Source organism: Oculina patagonica, chromosome 4 (assembly GCF_052425735.1).
Source record: "Oculina patagonica isolate OP01 chromosome 4, crgOcupat, whole genome shotgun sequence".
Classification (NCBI taxonomy): domain Eukaryota; kingdom Metazoa; phylum Cnidaria; class Anthozoa; order Scleractinia; family Oculinidae; genus Oculina; species Oculina patagonica.
This window is the reverse complement of record NC_135761.1, coordinates 23,483,531-23,497,795: the sequence shown is the minus strand read 5'-3', so window position 1 is coordinate 23,497,795 and position 14,265 is coordinate 23,483,531. Positions and strand designations below refer to the sequence as shown.

The 14,265-nt window shown below is 37.3% G+C and overlaps 2 protein-coding genes and 1 pseudogene across 3 annotated transcripts in view; 1 reads left to right on the top strand and 2 right to left on the bottom strand.

The window, feature by feature from the left end:
- LOC144651918 (collagen triple helix repeat-containing protein 1-like) overlaps nt 1–772 on the bottom strand; it is a 5,166-nt gene extending 4,394 nt beyond the window's left edge. Inside the window, exon 1 of the mRNA XM_078511990.1 lies at nt 661–772. The gene's annotated coding sequence lies outside the window, so the exon portion shown is untranslated. The remainder of the gene's footprint in view (nt 1–660) is intronic.
- Nucleotides 773–1,828: 1,056 nt separating this feature from the next.
- LOC144652702 (collagen triple helix repeat-containing protein 1-like) lies at nt 1,829–4,080 on the bottom strand (annotated as a pseudogene). The gene is made up of 4 exons (XR_013570611.1): nt 4,051–4,080; nt 3,444–3,541; nt 2,469–2,696; nt 1,829–2,219 (listed from the first exon to the last, which is right to left on the bottom strand). The product of XR_013570611.1 is annotated as a collagen triple helix repeat-containing protein 1-like (transcript).
- A 1,378-nt stretch (nt 4,081–5,458) lies between these two features.
- LOC144649879 (uncharacterized) lies at nt 5,459–13,621 on the top strand. Its single transcript, XM_078509470.1, has 5 exons — nt 5,459–5,605; nt 6,846–6,927; nt 7,775–7,965; nt 9,141–9,257; nt 12,343–13,621. Exons 1-5 carry the CDS (start codon nt 5,570–5,572, stop codon nt 12,610–12,612), a joined length of 696 nt encoding a protein of 231 aa, XP_078365596.1. The 5' UTR covers nt 5,459–5,569; the 3' UTR covers nt 12,613–13,621.
- The last annotated feature ends 644 nt before the right edge of the window (nt 13,622–14,265 follow it).

The following is a 14,265-nucleotide window of genomic DNA, read 5'->3' as shown; positions in this document are numbered from 1 at the left end:
ATTGCAATCCATTTCCACCCGAGCCATCCGCAGCCAAACGCGCTTTTAGTGCTCTAAAATAGTAATTGTTAATAAAAATGGACCATTATTATTATTATTATTATTATTATTATTATTATTATTATTATTATTATTATTATTAATTATAAGTTTTACGACACAAAAATAATTTTTGGCTCTTCAAAAATCTGTTTAAATCCGTGACATAGTCCCTGTAAGTTTGACGTACTCAATTAACGGAGGTCGCCAATGTCAAAATTTACTAACAATGAAACCTCATCGCCACTTTCTGGCTGTTCGTTGATTAAGCTGGAATTGTTCGGTATTACTGCCAACTATAAAGAGCAACTGTTTTGAAGTCTTATTCGGGCTCTGGAATTCTCAGGAATGGGCTCTTGGGCTCTGAGTTATCCGCTAAATTTCTAGATTGCCATGTCTTAGATTGTTAAGTTGGACGATGACTGTAATATTGCCATCTAACTATGTACTGACGAAATTCTTAGAAACCCCAGGTTTAAAAGTGTGTTTCTCGATTAGTTTTTCGTCATTCGCAACACTGTGAGCCAGTCGTTTCACTCAAGCAAATTTGGATCGTTTTAAAATCAATTAATTCAATGTACTGATGTCAGTGACTCATTAAGTTCTCAGTTAGTTAGTTACCTAAATTTTCGTTCACTGAGGAAAGCTCTGTACTTCTGTCTCTTCAGCTGCAAGGCAGAATTGTTTTACGATCCTTGAAGTTTCGTTCTCGATTTTTCACATACGTGCTCCAAAAGCGATTTTCGGCTCTATCAGGACGAGAAACGGAATATCTAATGATCTTTAACCTTCATCTGTTTTAAATTTGGGTAAACTAACTGTGGCATGGCATGACATGGCATGAGCATAATCAAAGCCACATTTTAGCCCGAAAAAACAGTGAGGCCTGACTGCTAAAGAAATATTTATTCCGCGGCCTTAGGAGAGAACTAACCACTCTTGTTACAAAAAAAGCAGTTTGATTTAACCTCATAGAGTGGCTTTGAATCAGTTGTCGTAAAACCAAAGTAATTACTATAGAAATCACAAAGAGACGCAAACAACTAAGTAAACCAATCAAAACTCTAAGCAAATACATGTATCTGGCGCGAAGCGCGGGAAAACTTGCGTGAGCGAGTCACGATTGGTTTTGGTTTTACTTCTGATTGGTCGAGAAGGTAATATGCAAGGTTTTTCTAACCACTCATTAAGCATAGCAATGCAAAACCAAGGAAATACGAATTATTTTCGACACAAGTGAAAACTGCTCGAAAAGAACAATTCTACATATTAATTTAGCTCCTTTTTATTTTCCCGCTTTCACAAATACTGTTGTCAATGTCATCACCATAAGTGTAATCTTGATCTTGATCACAATCATCTCCCTCCTCCTCCTCCTCCTCCTCCTCATTATTTATTAGGCACTTTCAGATTGAAATATTACAGTAATAACTATGGTAAGGCGAGGAGACCTCCGAGAAATCACCAGGCTTATAGTGGAGGCCACCTCGGTTAGCAATATGTTAGTAAGTTGTGGATGTGCTGCTAGGTCAATTCAGACTCAATTCATTAAAAATTTTAAAAGCTTGCAGAGCTCATTTTTGTAAATAAGTCGGTTACATATGGAGATATTATTTTCACGAACAATCACAACAATCTGTTAATGCCTTATCAAATAAAGCCTAGCAATCCCTAAAACACAAATATCGATGTTTATTACACTAATAAACCGCATCTAATTTACGTAAAGCTCTAAACTAGCTTGCTGTTTTGAGCATTGAGGAGCAAAAAAAGTCTTCTTCCATCTTCCTTTCTGTGTTGCTCTCGACCTACTTCTGGGGTGGAGGGACCTCCTCGATCATGATACGGGTCACCGAGTTCCACCCGGTATAAGCATCAGATCCAGATTTTTTTTCCCACGCAGTCGCCGACATTTATTCCCACTTTGACGGCTCCGGTCGTTATTCCCTGGCAGTAACCTGTAATCTGTGTTGTTTTGTGCATGTTGAAGTCGGTTTTGCCGTGGTTTACATGAATGTGAACAAGGCCATCAATGGCGAGAGGACCATTGCATTCGACACCATTGAAGGTGAAGAACCAGCGCTTACAGCAATCCATGCAAGGCAGTGAGCTATTCTGTAATCACCATTGTACTCCACCTTCAGAGCTGTTTCATGGGAATACTTGTTAAACACACACTCCTAACAACCAAAAAGTGAAACGCAACAATTCAAGGTGTTTGCATATCAACTTACAGCCTATGTTTGTTAGCTCACAACATGCTAATGTTAATCCTTAACACTTATTTTATTTAGAATTGAAGAAGGAATAATTCACTGAGATACTGAGATCTGTTTTGGAATGATCACCGATCAGATGGTGACTGGCTCCGCGAAGCGATTAGCTTTTTCTTGCGGTTGCTTCCCTTTAACATGGTAAGCTCCTTTTACCTTTATCGGACCGTTGTCTTTATTCTCATTAATATTCTTCCACGCACATTGTTTCCAGTTTTTCTGAGGGGCCTGAGCGCCCTGTTCTCCTTTGGGTCCTTCAGGGCCTTTCGGTCCTTGGTCTCCCTTGGCCCCATCTCTTCCGTGTACCCCAGGTACCCCAGGAACACCTGGTACACCACAACACTTCGAACATTCCCAGGACGGTGGAGAAATCGGGTCCATGTCCTAAAGATAATAAAAGAGATTTGCTTGGCTGACTTGCTCCATTAACTGCGCAACTATCTATGTGCCGCTATAAATCTCTACACAGATCTCTATTTTGGTTCGTTTTGGTTTGCAGATTGCTTTCCTTTTCTACCTGTGTTTCATCAAGTTTCATCCTCGTACCCAGGGTCTTAATTCCCTTTGACCAGCGGTAAGGAAACGAGCGACCCTGAAAAGTTCCGATTTGAAGTCCGAAAATATCGGACTTCCGGTTGAATTGCGCATGCCTAACTTACTCGTTTAATTTGTGTCGTTGCGAGTAGCCGACCACGTGACTAAAAGAAACGGAGGCTCTGGGAACGAGATTGCATTACCCACGAAGTGAACTTTTTGTTGTTTTTCTTCCGCCATTTTTATTGTTTTTATAGCCAACCAGATTCAAGAGTCACTCGTTTGTTAAACTTGCGCAGTAAGGCACGAAGACTCGAGGTACGAGAATGTTTGTTGCTATTTCAGAATTGTTAAAAATTAAAAAAAAATCTGTCATCACTATTTTCTATCAATCCCCCGCCCTCTTTTTACTTCCGTCTCTCGCAGGGCCACTACCGGACTGCAAAGTGCAATGCTTTATTGAAACCGGAAACTTCTACGCACGAAAGGCCTCTGGCATTTAAGGTAATTGAAACAAAAACAATGTCGTTCGTTTTCTGGGGCAAATAACGTCGTCATAAGTATCCCTGGATGTCATAGTTGAAGGCAAAAACTTACCGACGGTTTGGTAGAAAACACAAAGTGTGGAATCGTACACGAGACGAACAAAATGATCAGCAAATTCATCTTGTTTTGGTTTAGGGTAAGTTTCACTTCTGTCCGTAAAGAAAAGAAAAACGCACTTTTAAAACATCCTGCAACTGTACAGCTTTACTGTACATCCTACAACACGTGAAATCCCTACCCTTTTATATACCTACAGCCGTTTCGGGCGGAGCCCCCTGTATAGTCCAATATAGGAAGTACCCCTCCCCCGTTAGTATCAACAAAATTTTATCGCCACTACCTCGCGGGTTGTAAGTTTCGGAACCTACTGTTCGGTATTACTTTCAACTAAGTAACAACTGTGTTACAGTCCTGTTTGGGCTCTAGATTGTTATGTCTTAGTTTTTTTTAAGATGAACAATGACTTTTATAATGCCCTTCCATTATGTACTGCTTTAGAAATCCTACGTCTAAAAGTGTTATTTTCGTTCAGTTCATCCTTGTCTTTCGTGTCGTAACATTGTGAACCAGCCGTCTTACTCAGGTCTGGGATCGCTTTATATTCAAGTTTCAAGATGTTGTATCCCTCAATGATTAAGTTTCTCAGTTAGTTAGTTACCTTAATTTTCGTCCACTGAGGAAGGCTCTGTACTGTTCCTTCAGCTGCAAGGCAGATTTGTTTTACGCCGGATTCTAGAAAGCTTTCTTCTCGATTGATATCGTTCGGATGTGCTCGAAAAGTGATCTTCAGGATCATCAGGTCTCGTCGAGATACCAAATTTCTAACCTTCATCTGTCTTAAATTTCGGCCAACTAACTGTATCATGATCAAAGCCTCATTTTAGCCTGTCTGCTGAAAAATATTTAGTCCGTGGCTTTAGGGAAGAACTCAAAACATCATCATTAAATGGGACGGGAATTAAAACATCATCATAATCTGTTTATATTCAATAAATGAGACGGGTCCCACGAACAACAAATACACTCAAAAGTTTTAAACTCTTTTTAGCCCCTTCACTTATAGAGTGACAAAAGAAATCTGAATGTTCGGAAACTGAAGAGTTAGTCATTTTCCTCCTTTATCCGAGTTTCGGTAAATAACCCAGCGGCCAGCACCTCCAACCGGGACCTCCAGTGGGTAGGCATGAATAGATTGTGCTAGTAAATTCAGGAAAAGTTGCTTGACAATATACCCAAAAGTTGCTCTAAAGTTGCTCAAATATCAAAAAGTTGCCACCAAAATGTAGAAAAGTTGCTTGCTCTAGAGTCGTTTTGTTTTAGATAAATACTCAAAACGTGTTTGTTTGTTAGTTGCCATTTAAACATTTTCATGAAATATTCTTACAATTATTAAAAGAGGCCAAAAAGCCATTGTTGTATAAGAAATATTAATACTTTGTTGTAATCAATATACTCTTTAAACTCAACATAACTTCAATACTAGATACGTATTTTCTAGTTAAAGTTTCTAACTAGTCAACCTTGCAAGTTTACTTGGATGGGCATCATAATGTTTACTATAACCAAAGTTTTAATAAAATCCTTCGAAATAAAACGACCTTTTATGGTTTGGATCGGTTTTATATCAACTTGTTGCTCAAAAGTTGCTAAGGAAGGCAGAAGTTGCCCTAGGTTGCTGGTACTACAAAAAGTTGCTCAAAACGCAAAAAGTTGCTCAAAAGTTGCCGAGCACAATCTATTTATGCCTACCAGTGGGCAGTTCCGGTATTTTCTTTCGGTAGAAACACCTGAAAACATGCCTTTATCACGGGCAAGAGTTTCTGATGAAAGATGTAGGGAACAGTTATGTAGGGAACAGTTGAAATATACATTAAGGCCCCGACATCGTCTTTTTTGAAATAACGCACTGCAACCATAGAGAAACCTCAATCTTTTTGACAGAGCATTGATTTTTTTCCCGGCTCTTTTTCCCGCCAACGCGCCAAGATGATCATGAAGACACGGACAAGGGGCCTGGGAAGCTACTATTCACTCCCAGTCTCTCACGACCGCGTAATACATTCTGATACACGAAGCTGTTTTGTTCCTCGTAATTTTGTTTTCCTATTTAATCTTTTCCTTTTTCTCATTAGCGTAAGCACTTTTTTAAATCTTCTTTATTTACGAGAAATTTTAATATGGTCGTTAAGCGATGCCCAAACTGCGATCAAACGGTAAGTGAAAAATGTAAAAATTGTATTCGAAATTGTAGAAGCTTCACAAGCAACGCGGTTTGTTGATTTCTTGTTCATTTGATATTAAAACGCGTTGTTAAACTAAAATTTTAAGACGTTTGACTCAATCTAGTTTTAGCCTTTAGGAAAAAAGTAATTTAGCTTTTTCCGAATTGAAATTTTCATACGGAGGTTAAGGTTTTATTTTATAATTAATTGTTATTTGACAGATATCGATCAAGTAAAGAATTCAACCACGCGTTCGACAACTTAAGTTCTGTTGGTTTGGTTTTCAACAATTCATGGCGTTTTATAAAATCAAACACATCATTTTGTGTTTCTTTTCCTGGGATAATTTTTTATATTTCAAAATCTCTGAGATGGGTAAATTATATACTGAAATTGGAATCGAGTACAATAGAGAATAATATTACTTTATTGAAGTATTAAAATCCCAAATCTTAAATTATTTTAAAGCTTTAATTTTATAATTAAAAAAAGTCGCAAATGATAAAGTTCAGATTTTGACCACATACGTTTCACATTAAAATCATTTTTGAGCTTACATGTACTCACCCTAAAATGGTTTAAATTGTCAAATTAAATTATTTACTCAATTAGACTTGTATTGTATTTTTGCATGCAATATCCTTACTCCCTTAAAAGGAGGTTTGTTTGTTTGAATTCCCCCAACCCTCCATAAATTCTGCTTGCCCCTTAAAATTTCTGATTACCTTTCATATACTCACTTGAAGTGATAGTTGAAAATTCTCTTAAATATTTCACGAACCTTTCTCTTCATGTGCATTAATTTGAGGGGGGCATTGGGGATTGCGGAATTGTGGTATTGGCCAATTTTCCTGCGGTATTTTGGTAATTTTTTCTGCTTTTTGTTGCACAAAGTGACTAGGATTATTTTTACTCCCCCTTGGATAGGATGCTAGTCTACTGCAGGGTTACCTACAGCATTAAAATTCACCAGTACCCATTTATAAACCTGTATGGAGAGAGGCACTATGCCCCTTTAACCTGGAGTCTGGAGTCCAGCACACTAACCATTAGGCCACTGCGTCTCCGAAGGGAGATATGGATTTTGTAACTATGGAAAAATTTTTTTTGCATCCTTTGTCTTTCTAAATTAAAGGTCTGAGCTCCCCCTCCCCCTGCCATGTTTTCCCCTTTGTCTCAGATGATGGTGATGGTGATACTAAAGCTTGATTGATTTGCTTTTTTTATTCAGCTCCCTGTAGCATGCAAGTCGTGCCCCTGCGGTCATGTTTTTATCAGCCGAAAACTACATCAGGCTCAAGTCAAGAAAGAAGGTATATACCAGTACATTTTAAATTGTTTCCAAATGCAGATTGATATTCAATAAAAGATTTTAACCGATGTGACTGTAAGAAACTGCAGATTAAGAACCTCAAGGCTGAAATCTGGCCAAATGGTCACCGTGTTTTAACAGAACCCCTCAATCAATCAATCAATCAATCAATCAATCAATCAATCAATCAATCAATCAATCAATCAATCAATCAATCAATCAATCAGTCAGTCAGTCAATCAATCAATCAATCGGTGTGGGTTTTTACTGTCGGTATCCATAATACAGTGTGTAGAACTTTGTGGAGTGAATTTAAATTCAGTCTGAAATAAGAAGGTAAATTTTAAAATGAAATTATTGAATTATTAGTAAATTATTTTAAAAATGACCCACTGAATATGATTTATATCGATCTTCAAATTAATATGTAATCTGTAGAAGATCTTTACCTGCTGACTGACCTAGCCAATAGTAATAGTATATCTTTATTGCACCTTACTCTCCAAAGGGAGGTATTGGTCCATTTACAACAAAGGTTTTAACATTTACTAATATACATTTTAAGAAATAACAATGATAATTAGGCAAGTACAATGGCAAATTATTTAAAAGTAAAGAAAGGTCATCTTGGAACCTAGTAGCTTAAGAAACAGGCACTTGGCTCTGGTTTATGTAGCATGAAAAAACTAGGAGTGTTTTGCAGGCCACCCAGGGCTTGGCTTGGACATTTTGTGAGTGTACTAGTGCTACAATAATTTGGCTTTTTCCCATGTGCACCTTATTTTTTTAAACACATGCCAGAACATTTCTTCTATAATACATCCAAGATTTCTTTTTTTTATTTGTAGGGGTTGACAGTTTGAATGGTTCTGAACGTGATAAAAGACTTCGCCCTGAGCGTCCGAAGAAGGAAAACCCAGATTTTGACTATGAATTCCCTGAAACCCTTGTTTGGGTCAATAAAGAGCAGACACCATTTCCTTTGTCTCAGCAAGATGCAGTCAGAATTGAAACATTACAGGACAGGCAGATCTCACAGGTAAAGGTATAATTATAGTAAAGTCTGGGTTTGAGCCTTAAGTAGCCCACCAGACCAAATTTATCCTCCCTGGTTTCCATAACGTTAAGCGAGTAGGAGTATTTCTACTCCCCCCTGGATGGGATGCTTGTAAATCCCAGGGTTATCCCAAACATTGACATGATTCAATGCTACACATTTATACTCCTGGGTAAAGAGACTGCATTTTGAGAGTAAAGATAAAAGTGTCTTTCTTAAGAACATGTACAACACTGTGCGCCAGCCAGGGCCCGTACCTAGACTCCAGGGGGGGGGGGGGGTACTTGCAGTATACATGACGGGGAGGTCCGTTTTTTTTGGGGGTTGAAAATTTACACCCTCGGTATTTTATTGGGTCAAGAGATCTGTCAAGTATTTTTTTAGGTCTTAAAGTCTGTTTGATTGAATAAATCAGCAGCAAGGTGCTAATAAGGTCTTTTACTTTTTGGGGTAGAAAATTTTGATGCCAGGTATTTTTTTGGGTGTAAGATTTCAGGCTCGTATATTTTTGGCTTTGCAATATGAAGCTCCGCTGGACCCCCCTGTCATGTATTTTGCAAGTACCCCCCCTGCGACCTAGACCTCTTGATTAGGAGTCCAGTATACTAAACAATTGGCCTCTGTGCTATAAGCTCAAGGTTCTGTTTTAATTACTATTCAGTTCAAAAGTAGATTTCTATTCCGTTTTGACTGCTTTTAACTACCGGTATGTACATTTTAAAGGGTATCTAATGTACATTGTAAATTTTAAGCAAGTAATTATTATTTTTTCATGTGTTCACTCAGAGTATTCACCATGGGGGGGGGGGGGTACTCCTTATAATGGCCTATACGGGGAGGCTCTGCCCGAAAGAGGTACCTTTTTTTCAGTCTTCAGGTATATAAAAGGGTAGGGATTTCACAAGTTTAGGTATACGAAAGGGTATGGGAATCCGTCATTTAGGTTTTTAAAAGCCCCCCCCCCCCCCCCCCCCCCACCCCCGGCAATGTTCATATGTGGCTACTCTCATAATAGATTTCTTCCTTTGTTACTTTAACTTTTAGTATTAAAAGTAATTTTGCTTGTAATAATTTTAGAATATGTAGCATTAATTTATCAGAATTTATCGATTGAAATTAAAAAGCTTTAAATTATTTGTATTTTTTTTTCTCTGTAGCTTCCTCATTCTTTAGATGGTGTGGTTGTTCCTAAAAAGCGTGGTCGACCCAAAGGATCAAAAAACAAAGTTAAAACTGATTCTATCACAGGAGAAATTATTCATCCACAACCTCAGGTACTCAGAACTAGTGCACTAAACTATTGTAGTCAGTTTTACTTCGTGCATGCAGCTGCCTTATAATCGGACTTTGCAGTTAGTTTACTCATACAGAAGTTACTTGTCATGGCCAGGTATCACTCCTCAAACATATATAGATTCAATAAAGGAAGGGTTTTACAGTCCGACCTCTATAAAGCAGCCACCCTCGGGACTTTGAAAGGGGCCGCTTAATTGAGGTTGGCCGCTTAATAGAGGTACAATATAAATTGGAAAGGAATGGCAGAAAACATGATTTTATGACTCTATATAGCAAAAATTGCTTTTAAAAAGAGAACATATATGAAGATTAATCCAAAATTTGTTATAAAAATGAAATGTACAGTGTATTTCTTCGGGTTGATAATGTACAGAAAAATATGCAAAACATTGTTGCCAAGTTTCTTAGGCTTTTTTGCATCAACAGTTAGAAAGTGAAAAAATTTAGCTCAAGATATTTCGCCTTTTTGCTTGGAAAGATAATTTGCTGGCTGCTTAATGGAGGTAAAAAACCATATAAATAATACACTTGCGACATCAAAAAGGTGGCTGCGGCTGTATAATAGAGGTGGTCGTTGAATAGAGGTATCAAATACAGCGGTTTACTGACAAATAAATCGGGACTTTGGAAAGTGGCTGATTAATGGCGGGTGGCCGCTTAATTAAGGTGGCCGCTTAATAGAGGTCGGACTGTATTTGACAAAACTATAAATTGTTGTGAGGCTGTTAATTTAGCATCAATGTTATCAACAGCACCAAATCGTATTATTATCAATACACGCGGCCAAATTAAAAACCGCCCTATTGAAAACACGCGCTTTGCGGGGCGCAAATGACTCCTAGCGGGCCGTTAATGCATTAACGGCCCTGCAGCTGATTGGTTCTCGGTTCATCATCAGATTAATTTTAACCAATCGGCGTCGCTGATGCGGGAAAACCATTCAGGTGCGTACGCGTACAGCAATCTTTGAAGTTAACGCAGCCTTGAACAGTTTCTCGCGAAGCGAATTGTGTTCGGAAAGAAAACTCAAAGTCTATTTGTTGTAAATGGGATAAAATGCGGCCAAACAATCGGATTTAAGCAAATGTACTAGGCGAAGAGACAAAGAGAGCAACTTCTTGTTGTCTTGCGAGAAATGAAACATCGTTCACTTGAATTGTATTCCTGTTCGAACTAATTTAGCTAAAGCAGTTGCAGGAATTTTACGCCGAAGCTCAATCAGAAAATGTAAGTTTGTAAAGTATTATTATCCATGATTCAACCCATTGCTTAATTATTATTTTCAGAGACACTGCAGCTAGCTCTTTTATACTACAACTGCACAATAAGACATAGGCCTCAGTAGTATCGTGTAAAATTTTCATTTTGCGACGAAGTACTTGTGTTATTGAATCGAAAATGTTAACTTCATAATATGCATTTGTTACCTATCTGGATGTTATTTGGCCTTGTATATTGATAATAATGATAATAAAACGACTTTTTTCGGGAATATTGTTTATTTGCTCCCTTGTAGTGTCATTTGTGGCCCTTGCGCTTCGCGCTCGGGCCACAAATGACACTACGTGGGCGCAAATAAACAATATTCCCTCAAAAAGTCATTTTATTCCCTTATTGTTTTAAAAGTAGATGTTCCTTAACCTAGCCATTGCATTTTATGATTTATTATGGTAACCGGTAATAATTTATTATAGGATAATTGTTAATCTTGAAACTACATTTGAGTGTGAAATTTGTTATTAATTAGTTAATAATATTTAAATAATAAATAAATATTAATCCAATATGACCAAATTTTATTTTTTTACCCGTCACTTTGTCACAAAGGTTACCATAGCAACCATCGGAAAAACACCGTTTTAATATAAAAATAGGCGCTTTAAAGTTGTTTCGTATTATTTGAGCACACTTATTCTCACGGAAATACAAATAGTTACACCATCAATTAAAGACCATTATCAAAAATCGAAAGACTTTTTGCTTTAATTTGTTAAAATATATCGACTGCCGATTGTAGGAAATTATAAGAAAGTACCAAAAAATTCATTCTTGATTTACTTGAAAACGCTCTTACAGATTTTTCTAAAATTTCATCAACAGTCAATCTACCAAACTATAACATATCAAAAAATGAATACCAAGAGTCAATCTAGATTTCGAGAAAATCAAGCTTGTTTGAGAACAAAAGAAAACGTCAATCGTTGCTATGGTAACCTTTGTGACTAAGTGACGGGTAAAAAAATAAAATTTGGTCATATTGGATCATTATAGTGTATTTTGGCAAAAATCGAACATTGGCTTTCTAGATAATTTTAATTTTCAAAACAACCACTCTTCGGCTAAAAAAACTTCATCGAGCCTCCTTAAGACAGTTATGGTTTTAATAAGTCTTTTTTTATGTGGACAATTTCATACTACAGTTGAACCCTGATAACTCGAACCTTCAATGAAAATTGAAAAAGGTTCGAATTATCAGGAGTTCAAGTTATCGAGGGTAACATTAATAAGTAAATTACAGGGAAAAAAGGGAAGCCTTTAGCCAAGTGGCCCATACTTGCGGGAGCTTAGCCGGGTTTCTGTAGCATTAAGCGGCTCGGAGTATTTCTACTCCCCCTGAATGGGATGCTAGTCTATCACAGGGTACCCCCCAGCATTATGTCGCCGGTACCTACTAATACACCTGGGTGGAGACAGGCACCATGAGAGTAAAGTGTCTTGCCCAAGAACACAACACAATGATCCCGGCCAGGCCATAAACCCAGATTGCTCGATCCAGAGTCCGGCGCACTAACCATTAGGCCACTGCACCTCCCAAATTACCTGGAGAGGAATCAAAAAGGGTCGAGTTAGCGGGATGTTCAAGTTATCGAGGGTTTCGAGTTATCGGGATTCAACTGCACATTCGACTCCATTTTAAACTGACATCCCCACCCCTATTCAGGGTAATGTTAGCGACAAAGCCTGTTTTGAGATAGGATATCCACCAATTTTGAAAAATATACACGCGTGGGTAAAGCATTAGTTTTTGTATGCTGAAATAAGTACACCTTAATTTTGTTACAGCCAGTTCAACTAGATGAACATGGTATCCCGATTAAGCGAAAGAGAGGTCGCCCGAAGGGCTCCAAAAATAAACCCAAGCCACAGTCCCTCCTCTCTCCAAACAAGTCAGTTCAAAAAGACGACGACGACCAAACATCAAGTGGATCTGATAACAGGGAGCCTGTAGATGTCATGCCGCATGTCTCACGTGAAAAAGCTGAGATGTATTCACTTATTTTGCTGGATATCAACCAGAAAATGATGTCACAGTCATGTATGAAGTTTGTGTAAAATAATGTGAACATACAGTGTATAAGTTTATAAGTCCTAATACAGTATTTATTTTATTATTCAGTTATTTGCTTGTTTTAAAGCAATTTATATATTTTTTGTTCTAGAAAAGGAACTTTCCCAAATATTTTTTTTTATTGGTTAGTGAACTTCAACAGAAGTTGCTTGGATAATAACATGGGCAGATTTAGCGGGAGCCGAGGCCACCACATTTTCCTTGCATTTGTTTCAAAAAATGAAACCAACTGTCTTTCGAGAGTTTTTTGTGAGTATGGGGCAAGGTTGCTGTCTCATCATATGTCTGTAAATAAGTGCTTACTTTCCAAATTATTAGCACCCTCCCTTGAGCTGTTAAAAGTAAATTAGCACCCTGAGTGCTAAATCAAATGATTATGGTTAGTTATTTTTGAACAATTGATTACATTGACTTTGCTGATGAGAAGTTAGGGTTAGGGTCGAGGCAGGCTCCTTACCCTCCCCTACCTTCCAAAATCTGTTAATTTTAATATAATAAGCTCAGAGTGAAAGATGCTATCCTTAAAGTGGTAACGGTGAATTCTGTTCAGAAGTGTACATACACACCCAAGGTAGCTGTGAATTAGATGCAAATTATTTGAACTGTTGTTCATTTTTGTTACCTTTAGATTTAATATAAGATATTGCATGATAATGATTGTATTTTGAAGGTTAAGATGTATGGTACATTGATGTCTTGTTATTTTCAAAATTATGCAGCATAACTTTCTAACGTGTAAATATTGACTGTCTAGTTTTATTACAAGCGTAGTTACATTGTTGTAATTTCTAAGCTAAATTGTAGGTTTTCTATGAGAAACAAAGTAATATTCTAACTTAAGATATTAAAAATAATATTTTTGTCTTTTTAGCTTACATTTGCTATTAATAACTTTATAAATAAAAACTGTAAAATATTTTTGATGTGAAATGTTTCATTCTACATGTAGTTTGCAATTATAAAAAAATAAAGTTTATAATTCAGAAGACCTGGTTACTGTTGTAGTCTCTAATGCACCTGTCAATGTTAAGCCACGGGAGGGGGAGGCCGGGCATTTGAACTCAGCTGAGATTTTCTGCTCAAATGCCCAATCCCAGGGCATTTGTGGATGTTCAAAAGAGTCACTTAACTTTAATAAAATGTTGTAAGAAAGTCCATTAAAACGGTCAAAAGTCCCACCTACATGTACGGGCAGCTTTAAGTGCTGTCAAATCCCCTTCCTAAAACATTTGCTGCCAAATTTTCTAAACTTTTGGTCATTTTGACTTTGGCAGTGTAAGTTAGTCAAACATTGTACATTAGTGCCAAATACATTAATTTTTACCGTTTGGGCTATAATTGTTTTTTCTGCACAATGAAGTGTTTTCTTTTTTCAGGCCAAAAAATAAAAAACAAACAAACAATAATAGAAAACTCTGTCACAGCATAATTTTACCAGCGCCCTTACCACCAATGCAAAACAGAAAATAATGCGATGCATGACAAAATTTACATTTTATGGCGAACGTAAGTTTTTGTTTATCAATATAGCTGTTTCAAAGTGGAGACATCACCCTTAGCGACAGGTTGATTTGGAACATTTTGTGATCAGTCATCCAGGCACTGCTACAGTATGTAGTTGAAGGAATATACAACCC

Excerpts from the sequence above, each read along its gene's own strand:
- LOC144649879 (XM_078509470.1), top strand. The coding sequence starts at position 5,570 with ATGGTCGTTAAGCGATGCCCAAACTGCGATCAAACG. Across the intron at positions 7,966-9,140 it reads AGGACAGGCAGATCTCACAG|CTTCCTCATTCTTTAGATGG; the intron begins GTAAAGGTATAA and ends TTTTCTCTGTAG. Across the intron at positions 9,258-12,342 it reads TTATTCATCCACAACCTCAG|CCAGTTCAACTAGATGAACA; the intron begins GTACTCAGAACT and ends ATTTTGTTACAG.